The 17,093-nt window shown below is 56.3% G+C and overlaps 1 protein-coding gene across 6 annotated transcripts in view; it reads left to right on the top strand.

Moving 5' to 3' along the window:
* Positions 1–218: 218 nt before the first annotated feature.
* The window catches only part of MLXIPL (MLX interacting protein like), a 38,969-nt gene continuing 22,094 nt past the window's right edge, over positions 219–17,093 (top strand). For 4 of the 6 annotated variants that reach the window (XR_010411986.1, XR_010411987.1, XM_064593128.1 and 1 more), the window contains exon 1: positions 219–568. Coding sequence is in view for 3 of the 6 variants with exons in the window: in XM_064593128.1 (XP_064449198.1) it covers positions 234–568 (335 nt within the window). In the remaining 3 variants the exon portion in view is untranslated. Of the gene's footprint in view, positions 569–13,120; positions 13,489–17,093 lie in introns of those variants that run through there. The other 2 variants (XR_010411985.1, XM_045875543.3) reach the window with 2 other exon arrangements.

Below are 17,093 nucleotides of genomic sequence, written 5' to 3' on the forward strand. Positions count from 1 at the left end.
CACCAGACGTTCCCAGAGAGGCTGGGGCTCAGGGAGCTAGCTGGCCGCAGCGCCCCAGCCTCTGCCCCTGCGCACCTGGGCCCGGGCCCCATACCTGTGGCTCCTCCCTTCTCAAACCCAGCCCGCGGTTTGGGAGCCGGGCACCGAGCCCCCGGGGAGAGGGGGGTTAAAGGTGAGCGGGCACGAGCCGGCCCCGACGGGATTGGCAGGCGCCGGGGCCCGCGGCCCGGGCCATGGCTGGCCCACAGGGCGCCAGACGGGTGAGCGGCTGCCACCCACGTGCTAAGGAGAGAAAGAGGCACCGGATCAAGGGGCAAAGGACATCTCGAGCGGGCGGGGGCCGGGCAGTGCCCGCGTCCACACCCGCTGCTAAAAGCCGGGCCCAGGGCGCAGCGCACAGAGCCCTCTGCCGCCGGCGCGGTGAAGACACGGGCTCAGTGAAGACGCGGCCGCTCCCGGGAGCATCCCGCGTGCGCCCCGCGGCCCGGGACCCCCCTCCGTCCCCCCCACCGGGGACCCTGTGGCGCTGCCTGGGACCCTCCCCGCCCGCGGATCGCGCGGAATCCAGGTGAGGGGCGTGGAGGGCAGCAGGTGGGTGCAAGTGCCCGGCCCAAGGGGAGTCAGATCCTCCCCTAGGCTGGACCTCTGTCTCTGCACTTGTCAAACGCAGAGGGACACTTGGCGGGCTCTGCGGGGCTGACAGGGTTAATGCTCTCGTGGGTACCTGTCCTGGCTCAGCTGCGAGGAGAAGGAGGCTAGCTCATTCCCCAGAGAGGGCTCAGGATTGAGAATCCAGGAGTTCATCTCTTCCAGGAGCAGAGGGTGAGGTGCACACAGGTTCCCACCGCCTCGTGGGGTCCCGTGGGCTGGGCAAGGATTGAATGGTGGCTGGGGACTCTCCATGGAGCTGAGAGTGGGCTGAGGGAGGCAGGAGGGAGGGCCTTCCTCCCGGTTGCACCCTCTGCCCTGGACAGGTGTGGCTGCCAGCAGAGAAGGTGGCTCCATGTGGGCCCTGGGATCAGGAGCAAGCACTCAGAGCTCCCCCCCGGCTGGGCAGGGAGAAGCCAGATGTTACCGTCTGGCAGGGAAGCTGTGTGGATTCATGGCCACCAGACGTCTGGCCAGCAGGTAGGGGCTAGAGAAGAGGCAAAGGGCGCTCCCTCTGGTCTGGCCCAGGGAGGCCAGGCCTTCCTTCTACCTCCCAGCCCCCCTACCCCCACCTCAGTGTCTCCTGAGGTCACCCTGGTGGGCAAAGAAGCTGTGGTCAGGCCTGCCCTGGGTTTAGGAGCTTTGAGTTCTTGTCTGTGTCTGGCTGTGTGATCTCGGGCACATTATTTCCTTTCTCTGGGCCCGGCTCTCCCTCTGTGACATGGGGAAACTCGTTTCTGGGCCACTTGGAGTGGAGATGGGGACAGGATTCATTGGGACACCAGGATGCTTTGCAGCACAGGGCAGCCCACTCCAAGCAAGGTCCCTGTGGTCCGTCGTCGAAAGGGGGATGATACCCCAGGGTCAGCTGAATCAGGCCTTGGGTGGGGCCAGGAATCTGGCCCAGGCCTCCATCTTGTCCAGGTGTGTCTCCTTCTGTTCTCTGCAGCTGGCCTGCCCATCTCCTGCCCAGACACTCCCCCCCACCCAAGATCCAGGGGGAGGAGATCTGGGGCCTGGGGATCTCAGGCCCAGGAACCTGAGCAGTGGGCTCATGCTCGCCCCAGGGAGGCTCAGCGCCTCAGCCTCAGGGCAGGGGCAGCTCCTGGAGGAGGGGGGAGATTCCCACTAAGGAGCTCTGTACTGTGGCAACCAGGATTTCCTCTCTCTTGAGAGGGAGGATCCTTCTGGCTGCACCACTATTCCCCACTAAGGACATGATCTACCCCAGGCCAAGGCTCAGTTTGGGATCACGCTCAGGGCTCAGACTGGGGGATCAGGACTTGACCTGGGCCCAGGTGAGGGGGCCAGGGTCGGGGACCCACCTGGGGTCTTGGAATGCTGTAAACGAAATCCCCGGGCCTGTGTGTACATGGCACCAGGGGAGACGACCCTGGTAAACTGAGGTGGAGGGCACAACGAACTGTGACAAACCGCAGAGTAGAACGGAGGCGGGAGAGGCCGTGCTTTCGAGGCTCCCACTGACCACACCTGCCCAAAAGCCCACTTCTTCCCTTTGGGCAGAAGCCCTGCCTGGGGCCTCCCCCTGAGGCTGCCCTTGGCCCTGCTGCTGGCTCTGTGGGGGGCAAAGGCAGGTGGGAGAGGCCCTCATCAGCCCAATTCTCACTCCCTGATCTGTGCTGATGAAGGGGTTGGGGCTCCAATGTGAGGCAGGGGAGGAAGGAAAGAGAGGCTCCCTGAGGCGCAGGGTAGCTGGCAAGGGGGGAAGAGGGACTAGAATTCGCTGGGCACCTACTGTGTGCTGGCCACTGTGATTTTCTGTCACTGTTTCCTTCTTCCTGATAACCTGAGAGAGGAGGGATATTGTCTCCACTTTATAGATGAGGAAACAGAGGAAACAGAGACTCGGAGAAGTCAAGGCACTGGCTCAAGGTCACACAGCCTGGAAATGACAGGGCTGCAATTCAGAACAAGGCACCCTGATTCCAAAGCTCCGATTTCTGCTCTCACTGCTGCCTCTGAGGTATCCCCTGTCGCCTTCCGGGCCTCACTCTGCTCATCTGTCACTGGGGGCTAAATGGGCTTGTCGGGGCTGTGGGCAGCAGCTGTGGGCAAGCGTGCGCCCTGCATCCGGGAGCACCACACAGAGGGGGTGCACTCATGGACGCCCGCGGGTGTCCACAGGGTCCGTGCCCGCCTCCCCCTCATCCACCTCCCCGCTGGACTTTCCTGCTCCTGAGCTTTGAGCTTCGGGAGCAAGACTGCTCACACTTGCCTCTCCTCTTTGAGGGGGGCTGAGCTGACCTTGTGTAGGGGGCCCCCCGACGGGGCAGGGCCCAGCAGTGGTAGCTCTGTAGGTGACGCGTCCCTCTGACAGGCCCTGAGACATGGGGCAGGCTGGCCCGCATGGGAGTGGGTCTGTGATAGTCAGCTAGGTCTTGCCCAGAATCCCCAGGCCCCCCTAATGCTGGGTAGCCCCGGGAGTCATACCAGCCCTTGGCCCACACAGCCCCATCAGCCATGTGACTCTGGATGAGAGATCTGCCTCCCTGGGACCCCTTTCCGTGTCAGCCCAGGGACCTGAAGCCCTGATGGGCCTGGCGTGATTCCCACAGCTACCCACAGCTGGTTTGAGAGGCCTTTTTCCATCCCCAAGTCCCCTGGGGGAGGTGGTCCCCACATCCCCTGTCCCACAGCCCCTGGTTCCTTCTCTAACACCGTGCTTGGAAGTGTTGACTAGGCAGGAAGGAAAAAAAAGAAAGGGCAGGGGTGGCAGAGGAAGGAGGGAAGGAGAAAGGAAATCCACACTCACGTGCCTACCACTGGCTCTCACACATTTCAGCTGATTCTGCCAACAACCCCGTAAGGTAAATTCAACACCATATCCCCACACCCATGTTTAAAGGTGAGAAAGCAGTGCTCAAAGCCCACGGTACCGATCTTCCCGTGCATAGGAGTCACACTCAGAGAGGAGCCCAAGGTCACACACAGGGGCAGGTCTGAGCAGCACGGTCCACACCCTGTCCCCACGCCTCGGTGCCACGGAGCTCTGGATGGCAGGGGCATCGTCTGACTCAGATGCTCCCCAAGCAGGCAGTGGTCTGGGGGGGCCGGGGGGCCTTGACGATCATTCCACACCCTCCAAGGCACTCCCCGGTCTACTGTCCCAGGGCCGACTCTGAACAACCAGGCACAGACCCACCTTGGCACATTGAGGTGGCCAGAAATGCCACCAGGTACAAAGGAGACTGTACCGGAAGGCACGCCTGCTCTCCAGCCCTCTGTAGTCTCATCTGTAGAATGGGTAGACTAACACAGTGATACCTGTTCTACTTCAGGGTTTCTCTTGTGAGGCTCCAACAGTGCAGTGTGGAGGGGCCGGAGCTGGGAGGCAGGACACCTGGCTTGGTCACTGATGTGACATGCCAGGCAGCCTGATGTGAGCCACTGCTCCAAACCGAGCCCCTCCAAATAACATGAGCCTGTCGCCCTTGCTGACTTCCACAGCTTAGTCCAGTTCTGACGCCAAACTTCCAAGTAGCGGGTGTGAATCCCGAGCAGTGTATGTTCCGTCCTTCTTAGCTTCCGGCACCCGGCTCCGAAAACCCTCGGAAATTCCAGAGCCCTGAGTTTCTTTTGTATGCTAATGAGATGATTGGTGGCTGACAGCCCCTGATAGTCGGGGTGGAAGTTGGTCACCAGGGAGATCAGGGTGGGATTTAGAAGGTCAGAACCTTCTGCCCCACCCTCCATCTCTCTCCCGAGGGGAATGGGGCTGGAGATAGAATTTGATCACCAATAACCAATGACTTAATCATGCCTACCTAATGAAACCTCCAGAAAAACTCCTAAGTGAAGGAGTTCGGACAGCTTCTGAAGCTCCATGCACCCCCACCCCACCCTCCATACCTTGCCCTGTGCCTCCCTTCCATTTGGCTCTCCCGGGTTCTATCCTTTAGGATAAAATGGCAAACGTAACAAAGTGCTTTCTTTTTCTTTTTCTTTTTCTTTTTTTTTTAAAGACTTTATTTATTTGACAGAGAGAAACATAGCGAGAGAGGGAACACAAGCAGGGGGAGTGGGAGAGGGAGAAGCAGGCTTCCCGTTGAGCAGGGAGCCCGATGCGGGGCTCGATCCCAGGACCCTGGGATCATGACCTGAGCCGAAGGCAGACGCTCAACGACTGAGCCACCCAGGCGCCCCAACAAAGTGCTTTCTTGAGTTCTGTGAGCCTCTCTAGCAAATTGGAGTGCCTGAAAAAGGGGTGCTGGGATCCCCTAATTTATAGGCGGTCGGTCAGAAGTACACGTAATAACCTGGACTTGTGGTTGGTGTCTGAAATGGAGCCAGTTTTGTGGGACTGAGCCCTTAACTTGTGAGATTGGATGCTAACTGCCAGTAGATAGTGTCAGAATGGAATTGAATCATAGTATTCTATGGGGGTAAAAATGGTGGCCAGTGACTTTTTTTTTTAAAAGATTTTATTTATTTATTTGACAGAGAAATCGAGAGCACAAGCAGGGGAAGCTGCAGGCAGAGGGAGAAGCAGACTCCCCGCTGAGCAGGGAGCCCGATGCAGGGCTCGATCCCAGGACCCTGAGATCATGACCTGAGCCGAAGGCAGTCGCTTAACCAACTGAGCCACCCAGGCGCCCTGGCCAGTGACATTTTTGTAGGCTGACAAGACTCTTGGCATGACAGCCCTTCTTGGCAAAACCTCATCTCCTGGCTGCCCCCCATCCCTCCACTGCTGTGTACCAGATTCTCCACCCTGGCTGTTCACAACATACCTAGGGGGCTAGACTGCTTCTGCCCGTGTTACGGGGGTGGGGGGCAGCTGAAGCCCAGAGAGGGTGAATGGTTTGCCTGAGATGACCCACAGGTACCTGATGAGCCCGCCTCGTGCCCTAAAGAGAAAATGTCCCCCATGTCGTCTTTGGGCTCCATAGATGAGAAAGAGGGTTCAGAGTTGCTGGGGCGGGAGGCTGTACCTTCCCCTTTTCCCCAGTGCTTAGTCAGCCAGTCAGGAACCCTTTTTCTTTTGTTTAGACAGCTTTGATCTGTGGACTTTGGGGTCTTCAAGAAGAAAGGAGAGGGTTCCCATGCCATCATCTACTATGCTCTCTCTTATTTTCTTTACTTTTTCGGAGAATTCTTTTTTCTCGTTTCCAAAAGTAATACACAGGGCTTATGCAACTTTAACATTTATGGAAATTTACAAGCAATGTCTGTTTCCCGCCTCCCATAAAGACCACCAATGTCATAGTTTGGTGCTTATATGCCCCGACTTTTCTTCTCTTTCCATATGTGAGTGCTCACTATTACTAGTTGTCAGCATTGCTTCCTAGCTACCTTTTACTATTTCTACAATTACCATGATAACAATAGCTAGCATTTACCATCTGTCCATCTGTCCATCCTTCCTTCCACCCATACATCTACCTAACCTTCCATCTCTTCATCTGTTTCCCACCCAAGGGCCCCCTCAGCTGCCCATCCAGCACACATATTAACTGCCTGCTGGTATCACGCCCTCAGTTAAACCAGGGGTGCAGGAGTGGGGGGATGCTCAGACACTTGTACCCTGATTCCTGCCTCCAAGCAACTCAGCATGGGAGACCGAGGCATGCCCACCAGAGACTCAGAGAAGGGCAGAAATAGTGCCTGGCGCTGTGGAAGTTCAGTGGAGGGAGGGCTGACTTGCAGCATGACTTCGTGGTCATTTTCTCATTTCCCTGAGAGCAGGGCAGGGCAAGAACTTTCGTCTCCCTTTTACGGCATGACCGGCTAAGGTTCTCACAGATGGCCGGCTGGGAGGGAGGAGGGGGTGGGCAAGGCAGAGATTTGAACCCAGGGCTGACATCATGTCGGGCAGCCTCCCATGAGCTCCTGCCCCAGGCTGGACTGAGTTGGGGAGTGGGGCAGGGAGGGCCCAGGAGAGGAAGAGAGAAGCAACTAGAAAAAGACCAGCAGACAGGGTGGGAGCTAGGATCCAGAGCCTGTCCCAGAGTGTCTGTGACTGAGGAAGGACAGGAAGAGGAGGGGACCAGCTGGAAGGTCAGCCTGGGCTTCCCCAGATGGTTCTAGAAGAACCAGGCCAGGTCCCTGGGATCTGGGGGAACGTACAGTGAGGCTAGTTTTAGTTTCAGCGCCAGCCCACTTTAGTCCCTCTCAGTCTTCTTCCCTCTTCTTCTGCACCCCCTCTTCCCCCATCATCCAGCTTTCCAAGGCCAGGGCCTTGGCCCATCCATCTGGGCTTCCAAAGCCTGCCCAAAGTTTAGCCACAAAACCACCAGTCTCTGCGTGGCCCAACACACTTAGATGCTTCTCTCCTCTTGTCCCTTGAGGAGACTAAGAACAGGGATTATGATTACTTGTTATTTATTTATTTATTTATTTATTTATTTATTTATTTATTTATTTAAATGTTTTATTTATTTATTCATGAGAGTCAGAGAGAGAGAGAGAGAGAGAGGCAGAGGCAGAGGGAAGCAGGCTCCCCACCTAGCAGGGAGCCCGATGCGGGACTCGATCTAGGACCCTGGGATCATGACCTGAGCCGAAGGCAGACTCTTAACGACTGAGCCACCCAGGCGCCCCTGATTATTTGTTATTTATGAGGGAACAGGCTCAGAGACATTAAGTCACTTCCTTGAGGTCACAGAGCAAGTAATTTAAGGCTCTAATTCCTGACCCTATCCTTTTTGACTAGTACAGTTGAGTAGTGGACTGGAAAGGGAAGGTATTTCCATAGGGCCCTGGGGTGCAGCCAGTGGAGGGGCTGGGGGGTGGTGTGGGTGATGTGCAGGGAGAGCTGGGAAGGAAGAAATCAGTGATGTGACCAGTGCGGGTGTCTGTCTGGAAACTTCCCCTTCTCCAGCACTTTGGCTATTTCCAGGCAGTCTTAAAACCCCATCCCAGGGGCACCTGGGTGGCTCAGTCGTTAGGCGTCTGCCTTCGGCTCAGGTCATGGTGCCAGGGTCCTGGGATTGAGCCCTGTATCGGGCTCCCTGCTCAGCAGGAGGCCTGCTTTGCTTCTCCCTCTCCCACTCCCCCTGCTCGTGTTCCCTCTCTCGCTGTGTCTCTCTTTCAAATAAATAAATAAATAAAATCTTAAAAAAAAAGCAAAAACAAAAACCCATCCCAGGCCAGGAAAAGGCCGAAATGATGTGGGTGGGGCAACCCATCTTTTCCCTACTCTGTTGGTAAACAGTTAAGGTGGGGATTATATTTTTGGATGACCATTTGGTAAAATCTGTTACACCAAAAACGTTTCTACTCCTCTTTCTCATTCTTGTCCATCCCTCCATCCCCTACTTCTTCAACTCACTCAGTGATCCCCCGCCACCCCCGCCATCCTCTTCTAGACCTGATGCACCACCTCTCTCCTCCCCTCACCTAGATGCCCAATTCACCCCCGGCTGGGGCAGGCTTCAGGTAACAGCATCGGAGGTGACTCAGGAGGCGAAGTGGCTGATAGTGTGTGTGTGTGTGTGTGTGTGTATGCATGCAAACTTGGTTTCTCTTTTCAAAACCTTTTAAATCTAACATACCTAAAAAAAAGTGCACACATCAAGGGCGCCTGGGTCGCTCAGTTGGTTAAGTGTCTGCTTTTGGTTCAGGTCATGATCCTGGGGTCCTGGGATTGAGTCCCGCGTCGGGCTCCCAGCTCAGCGGGAAGTCGGCTTCTCCCTCTCCCTCTGCCCCTCCCCTGCTCATGCTCTCTCTTTCTCCCTCACTCTCTCTCTCAAATAAGTAAATAAAATCTTTTTAAAAAATAAAAATAACAAGTGCACACAGCATAAGTATCCAGCTTGATGAATATTCACCAAAAATGCACCCATGTATCCGGGACACAGATACAGAAAGACAATGTTAGCAGCACCCCAGGAAGCCCCTTCTTGATCCCTCCTGTCACCTCTAAGCTAAACACTCCCCTGACTGATAAACCACAGATTAGCTTGTTTTGGAGCTTTATATAAATGAAGCTTTACAGGGATACCTGGGTGGTTCAGTCGGTTAAGAGTCTGCCTTCGGCTCGGGTCATGATCCCAGGGTCCTGGGATCGAGTTCTGCATCGGGCTCCTTGGTCAGCAGGGAGTCTGCTTCTCCCTCTGCCTGCTGCTCCCCCTGTTTGTGTGCTCTCTCTCTCTGACAAATAAATAAAATACAAATCTTTTAAAAATAAAAAAAAAAATGAAGCCTTACAGTGCATACACTTCCATGTCAGGTTTCTTTGGTCAACGTATGATCAGTGAGATGCATCCATATGCTTGCATTCGGTTGTAGGGGGTTCATTCCCACTGCTGCGTTAATATTCCATAGCGTGGCTGTCCCACCATGCATGTAACCATTCGCCGGTGACAGACATTGGGGTTGTTTCCAGTACAGAGCTGATAAGAATAATGCTGTATGAATAGTTGTGTGCATGTCCTTTGGTACACATATACACCTGCTGGGTTATAAGGGATGCAGATGTTCGGCTCTAGCAGGTACTGACAAATAGTTTTCCAAAGTGATTGTGCCAAGTTACTCTGGCGACGGCCTGGATGAGATTCTGTTGACACCACGTTCTCCCGCATGATCGCTAGTCCTTCTAATTTGAGAACGTAGGTTCTTGTGGGCAGGCTGGCATCGGATTGACTGTGTGTGAATCTCAGCTCTCTTACCTTGTGACCTTTGGCAAAGCCTGTTCCTTGTCTACAAGATGAGTTGAAATGAGTTGAAACAGCTCACGGAGCTGTTATGAAGATTCCATGGACGGGTTGGGTTAGGCCCCACCAACATTAGCCATTTAGAGTCAGTTCTCAAAACAGCACTCTGAATCGCCCACAGAGCCTCAGTCTCCCCTTCTGTAAAATGGCCATGACCATCCTAACACATCCACATCCACACACAATTGACAGCTCAACCAGGAATTGGAATGATGTCTAAAAGTGCCTAATTTTACTGAGATATAATACAGTTATTACACAGCTCACCCTTTTTCGGTGGCTTTTAGTATAGTCACAGAATTATGCAAATATCACCACTATCTCATTCGAGAACATTTTCAACACCCCAAAAAGAAACTCCATATCCATTGGCAATCATTCCCCCATTCTCAGCCCCTGGCAGCTGCTAAGCTACTTTCCATCTCTTTGGGTATTACAAGTGCCAAATCTTTGCTTTTCTGTATTTTTGAACTCTTGCAAAAATGAAATACCTAGCACTGCAACAGGCACATAATATACACTTAGTAAATGTCATCTGTGTGTGTGTGTGTGTGTGCGGATGGATGGACGGATGGATGGACGGATAGACAGAGCACACATAGTAGACAGATATAATATAAATTCATCCATTCGACAAAAACCCATTTGCACATTTGCACTTGGAGGAAAATGGTCTATAGAGAGAAATAAACTATGATTCTCCCGTTCAGGCCATTCGCCATCTAGTGGGACAGGGAGGAATGTGCACCCCTCCCTGAGAAGGCAGAGCCAGATGCAATTAAAAGTTGTGTTGGAATAGGGTTGTGGGAACTCCAGGAAGATGCTGGATGTGGAGGCGGCACTTCTAGTTTGGGCGAATTTTCCCGATGAGGAGGGGCAGCCCAGGGGAGGGATCCCGAGAACTAAGGCTGGGACACAGGGCAGGTGTGATGTCAAGCAGGATTGCTGGCCAGCCAGGGCTTCCCACACCAATCCGGACCTGGTCCTGGGGTCTCTGTGGGTTGTGAACAAGACTTGGCTGTAGAGAGAGGCTGTGAACGCTGGATAGCAGGTGACGGAGGCCAGAGAGGAAAGGGAGCACGAGGGTGAGCGAGGGCAGCTCACATAAGCCTGCACTGTCATCTGGGCAAGGGCACCCTGAACAGGCTGTGCCCATGTCCGGGCATGCCAGGCAGGGCCCCCATGCCGCCAGCTGGTTTGACTTCTCCAGCTGGCTGTGGCTAGAATTGTATTTAAGAGGGAGAGTGGCAGCCTCATAAGTGAAGGAGCCTGGACTTCAGAGTCAGGCCTGGCTCTGCCCTTTCCCACCGTGGGAACTTGAGCAAGTGCCTCACCTCCCTGAGCCTGTTTCTTCAACTGTAAAATGGAGGTAATATTACTTACTTCAGTATGGTTAAGGAACGATGACTGGGGGAGGCTGGACAAGGCGGATGAAGCATGCATTCAAGGTGCCAGCAAGCTTGGAGTATTTATTTATTTATAAAAGATTTTATTTATTTATTTGAGAGAGAGCGAGCACGCACACATGTGTGAGCTGGGGGGGGGGGGAGGATGGGGGGAGAAGGAGAGGGAGAAGCAGACTCCCTGCTGAACAGGAAGCCTGATGATGACCCTGATCCTGGGGCTCGATTCCAGGACCCTGAGATCATGACCTGAGCCAAAGGTAGATGCTTAACCCACTGAGCCACCCAGGTGCCCCAAGCTTGGAGCATTTAAACTTTTCTTTTTTTTTGAAAAAAAATTTAGTAATGGATATTCTAATTGAAGGTGTCGTCATGGAAGAATCAGAATTTGTGAACTTCCTTGCATTTATTATACAGTGTCGCAGTGTTTTCTTTCGAATTACACACAGAGGGATCGTCTTTTCAGGACTAGTCCTCCAAGGGTATTATCAGGCCCTGAGGAGAGCAAGAATAGGGTGCAGATGCTTGTTGAGAGAGAGCCAACTGATGTCTGGGGAAAGGAAGGGAAATGGGGTGACACATATAATCCACCCTACTGAGACCCAACTCTCAGGAAAGTCTCTTGAACCACAGGAGACAATTCTGAGATTTTTATCCTGGGGACAGGAGGCCAAGGGGAGCATGGTGGGGTGAGGTGGGATGCTGATCACATAGACTCAGAACCAAGGGTGTTAACAGTTACAGATTCCTAAGAAATCACTGAATTCAACTGCCTCATTTTACACGTAGAGAGACAGAACCCCAATAAGACAGAGATTTGTTGGGGTGCGTGGGTCCCTAAAGCTAGAAGTCTCCAAGGGAGAGGAGGCCCTGCTTCCCACCCCTCTCCCCCACAGTGGCCACCAGCTCTGTTTAGTGTCATGGGTTCCCCCAAGTCCCTGCATGCTTAGCTTGGGGGTTCAGACACTAGAGGAGCAGTCCTGCCTCAGGGCCCACAGGACAGGGGCAAAGCCAGTCAGGCACATCAGGGATAAGTAACGACTGTGTTGGTCGGTCTCTGTGCCAAGGATCCCAAAAGAGCCACTTAGGAATGGCTCTCTCTCCAGAGGAGGCAGGCTGAGGTGGGACCCTGAGGCCCCCCCAGTTTGGCTGAGATGAGCGGAAAGAATGCACCTCCTGCAGAGAATAGCAGGGGACAACGGAGGAGAGCACCCGAGGCTCCGGGGACTGAGAGGTGACTGTTTGCCAGGGACAGAGGGTACCTGGGCCAAGGGACGTGGGTGGATGGGTGGGTGGAAAAGCGGGCCTGTGAGCTGCCTGGGGTCATCATTACAGCTTCTCAGATGGTCACAGGGACCCTGGAAGCACTGCCATTTGATTTCGGGATCCTGGGCAAGAGGAAAGCACTCTGAGGGAAACTTTTCCCAGCTTCCTGCCCCCAGCTGACTACCCCCATCTTTCCCTCCTGTGACCACACCTAGGCCACACCCTCTACCATTGGCCTCTAGCCCTCCCCTCCCCCACCAGGGATAGCCCTGCATGGTAAGTCTGGAATTCCAGACCAGGTTCTGCAGCTGGCCCTCTGTAGATACTCAAGTGTCTCTCCACTCGTGTGGACTCTGGTGACGCCGCCGGCCGTGGGGCAAGAATCCCACCTTGGAGGATTGTTATAGGTGCCAGTGAGGTGACCCTGTGAGGGCCTCAGACCAAACACCCTGGTTCATGTTCTCAGGGTGCGAGGAGGGGAATCAGGAACAGGAGCTGGACCTCAGGGCGGGGGAGAGGGGGTGCCCAGAGCTCCTGAGCAGATGGCCTGCCTGGGGGATGTCCAGGGGAGGGTGACCAAGGCTCCACCTTGCCAGCTGTCAGCCATCAGCACTGGATTCATACTCATTAACCCTCTGGGGCCTCTGTGCAGGTGTAGTGATGATCATTATGGCAACTGGGGGTGCTGAGACTTACCTGTGGGCCAGGACACACAAGACTTCTGAGAGGTGGGTGCTTCCAGCTGTGTGCAGGACTGAGAGGGGGTGAATGTGAGCCGAGAGATCAAAGAGAGCAGGGAGGGAGGGGTGTAGTTAGGTGAGGGGCTTCACAGCGGGGCGTCCCTGGAAGCAAGGAACCCCAGGCACTGAGGCGCCTTCAGGCTCAGGTGTGAACGACTGATAGTCAACTCTTCTTGAGACCCCTTTCGGGCGAAGTAGGGGGCACCACAAGAGGAAAGGCGGGAGGGGAGATGAGAAACCCCTCCTCTTCCAAACTCCAGACCCGCAAGGAGCTCGCGGATGCCGACGCTCATATTTAACACCCTGATTATGCTAATTTAAGCCCGCCCCGCCCCGGAGGCCCCGCCCCTCGAACGGCCTCTTGGCGGCGGAGGGGCGGGACCATGCTAATGAGGCCAGTCGAGCCCAGCGAACCGCGCGGGTGGCTCCACCGAGCCGGGGCGAGGCGGCGGCGACTAAAGCCATGGCCGGGGCGTTGGAGGGTCTGGCCGCGGGCTTGCACGGCCCGCGGGTCGTCCCCAGCCAAGACTCGGACTCAGACACAGACTCGGAGGACCCGAGTACCCGGCGCAGCGCGGGCGGGCTGCTCCGCTCGCAGGTCATCCACAGCGGTCACTTCATGGTGTCGTCGCCGCACAGCGACTCGCTGACCCGGCGGCGCGACCAGGAGGGGCCCATGGGGCCCGCAGACTTCGGGCCGCGCAGCATCGACCCCACCCTCACCCGCCTCTTCGAGTGCATGAGCCTGGCCTACAGGTGAGGGCGGCTCCGGGGCCCGACAGCCTAGACCCTCCGTGGCGGGACCACGCGCTGGGGCCCCGGACACCCGACCCGGCCCCAAACTTTGGTCCCTGGCTGCTCTCGGAGACTCCGACCACATCCTGGACACCCCCCTGCCCCGGCCCCGAGCGTCCTCCGGCCCGGGGCCAGCCCACCGGCCTCCGCCTGGAGCGCGCACCTCCAGGTTCCCGCTGCTCGCCACCTTCACTCCCTCCTTAGGGCGCGGACCGCCTGCCCTCCACCTTGACCGCCATAGGCCCACCGCGGGCCCCTCTCCCCGTCCCGACTCCTCTGCCCCCAAAGAAATGCCAGGGCATCCTTCGCGCTCCCAGGACCCTAAGCTATCCCCACCCTCCACTCTGGGGGCCAATCCACCAGACCACCTCAGCCCTCCGCTCCCTCCCCAGCAGACCCGGCCCAGACCCACGCCAGTCCCGCGCCCTGGCGACACTCCTCACGCCCATGATTGTCCGGACTCATAGCCAACGCCGTTCGAAACCCAGTCTCTCCTCCACCCTGCACTCCCCAATTGCCGGGACACCTGTTCTTGACCTGCTAGATCCAGGGTGGCGAGAGAAGGGCGCCGCGGGCGGACGGGGGAGGGGGGGGGAGCTGGCAGAGTTTCCCAGCGGTCGCCCGGCAGGGGGTGCAGAACGCCGCGTGGGGGTTGGTGCCCTGGAGGCCTGGGTTCGCCTACCCCGGTCGCCACCCACCCGAGGCTGAGCGCCTAACGCTGCCTGGGACCCTTGCTCGGCGCGTCGCAGAGCGCGAGGACCGCGCCCGGCCCTAGCCCCACGCCTGTGTCCTAGGGGAGGGCGCGAACCCGGGTTCTGGCCCAGTGCCCTGGAGCAAAGTTCCCAGGAGCGGAGGGGCCGGGATAAATTATCAACTGAAAACCATAGAGGTGAAAGGGGGATGGGCCGGCCTTGATCTTTTCTCTGTGCAAATATTCCTCTTCCTCCGCGGCGCCTCCTCCCCTTCTGAGAACCACTGGATACAGAACGGCCCTCGAGGACCAGGAGCCGGAGCTGGGGTGGGGATTGCGGGGGTGTTGCCCACCCCCAACCGCGGCAGCCTAGCCGAGACCCCATTGGCTGGAGGCGATGTAACCTTGGCCCACATGCTCTGGCCCCGGGCCCAGGTCATGTTGCAACCTGATCGTCCAGGGCGCCGGACCGATGTGGAAAGTTCAAATTCCCGTCCCTTTCTTCCCTCCCCCCCCACCCCGCCCGCCTCCTGGGACATCATGGGACAGACTGGGAGAGGGCATTTAAGGTCTTGGTACACCGGATGTGGGCACCCCTCCTCCCCAGACTCTCCCAGGGCACCCCATTTCTCACCTGCTCCCAACTTTAGCTTCCTGCTCTATACCACATCCCATCCAACCTCAAACCATGGGTGACCAAAGGGAGGGGTTCGGGGGTAGGGGCAAGATTGGGGCTAGGGCACACTCCAAGAACTGCCCCCACTAAGAGGCTGACTAGAATCTGATGTGACCCAGGCGAGCTGGGGAGGAGAGGGCTGTGCTTTCTCCCTAAACACCCAGAATATTCTATCTCTGTGGGGGCCCAAGTGCCAGGAATGGAGGTGGCTCAGTACTAGAGGAGACTTTGGCTTCCCCCTCTTCGATGGAGGAAAAATCTGAGGTTCAGACTGGGACAGTGTTTTAGCCCTTGAATACCCCTGATTATAGGGGTCCCCTGGAAGGGAGAGTATTGGGGAAGCCAGGGTGATCTGAGAGAGTGACTGGATGGGAAAGGACAGCAAGGCAAGGGGTCCAGAGGTGCTTGACCGGAAGGACAGCCTGTGGCTGCCTGGCTGGCTTTCATCCTCAGCAGGGCAGTGTGGAAAGAGGGAGGACTTCCCTTCTAGGAGGAGGCCCACAGTTCACGATTCTGTAGGTGGAAGCCCCAGGGAGACAGGTGCTGGAAGTTCCAAGAAAACACTCGTTCAAGGTCAGAGCTGGCTAGCTATGGAAAGCATGGCCTCTGGGAGACAGCAAGGAAGACTCTGTCAGAGAGACTCTTGGGGAATTCCTATAAGGTAGATTGGGGTTGGGAGAGGGGATGGGGGGTCGGTCGCGCTGAACTAAGAGTCCTAGGTTTTCTCCAACCCATCCCCAAGATTCCCAGACTTTCTATTGGTCATAAGAAGCCCTTGAACCCTAGTACCAGGCTTTTTGCTCCCGGCTGGGCCCCTCGCCTCCCCTCCCAGCCAGCAAGCCCGACACAGACAAAATGCTTTCCTCCTAGGCTTGGATGTTGTCACGGTCTCATCTCCCTGAGCACCGCCTTGGCCACACACATCATAGCCTCAGCTGGGAAACGGAGGGAGGGCAGGCAGGCTGGGCGTGGGGAACTGGGTGACCAGAGCGGGCTGGGAGGTTGCTGGGATACCGGCAGGGGCAACGAACTCAGGAGTCCCCCCCAGGTGCCACAGAAGAAGCTGGCCCGGGACGTATCAGTGTACCCCATCCCTGTCTCTCTACTGGACAGATGGTGTTTATCTAACTTAGGAGGGAGGGGGCCAGCCAGCAAGCATGGGCTATGTACTCTATTTGGGTAATGAGGCCGATGGTACCCTGGGGTGGCAGTCCTCCCCACTCCCTATCCCAAAACAAACAGAGGAGCTTGGAGACCAGAGAAGAGAGGGGACCCAGTGACCCATGCACCTAAGGGGCTGTAGTAGTCAGATTGCCACCCACCCACCTCTTACCCCCAAGATGAGGGAGAAGCCTTGGAAGAAAGCGGGCCTGGGGTTCTGAAAAACTAAGCCTTGGGGCCTCAGCTTCCCATGTGAGCAAGGGTTGGAGAAGGTGGGCCAGAAGGGACTGGTATACAGCCCTGGCTTGTGGACCATGAGGATGGAGGGAGAAGGGGGGAACCAGTGGGGGTCTGGACCCTGAGCATCTTGACTTCCTGGGTCAGCTCCTTAGGGGTGGTTGACTTGGCCTGTAAGAGTTGCTAGATGCTGTCCAGGCCAGTGGCATCACATCGCAAAGGGGAGAAAATAAGGATCTTGCCTGGGTCTCCCCCAGCCTTTCTTTTTTTTTTTTTTTTTTAAAGATTTTATTTATTTATTTAAGAGAGAGAAAGAGCACATGAGAGGGGGGAGGGTCAGAGGGAGAAGCAGACTCCCTGCCGAGCAGGGAGCCCAATGCGGGACTCGATCCAGGGACTCCAGGATCATGACCTGAGCCGAAGGCAGTCGCTTAACCAACTGAGCCACCCAGGCGCCCTCCCCCAGCCTTTCTGAAGTCCTTACTGACTTGGCACATCTTGACCTTGAGAGTCAAGCCCCTCACCTGTGTAAGGCCCTTCCATCTCGTGGATTTGATTGACGGCTAGGATTAGGGTCAGGGTTAGGGGTCGGGATCAGAGTGCTGCTTCCCCACGGCACGTGCCCACCACTCCACCATCCCAGCTGCCTTCCTTTGGAGCCTGATGGCTATTGTCTTGCACACACCCCTGAGAAGGGGCACACCTTTCCAGCTCAGCCCAGATCGCCATCCTGGGATTCTGGAGTGGGCAGGCGCCAGAAGGGCAGTGAAAAGACAGAGGCTGGTTGCTTGGAGGCCACTT

This window comes from Mirounga angustirostris, unplaced genomic scaffold (assembly GCF_029215605.1).
Source record: "Mirounga angustirostris isolate CCGP_5_RB_7025 unplaced genomic scaffold, mMirAng1.0.hap1 SCAF_5, whole genome shotgun sequence".
NCBI lineage: Eukaryota > Metazoa > Chordata > Mammalia > Carnivora > Phocidae > Mirounga > Mirounga angustirostris.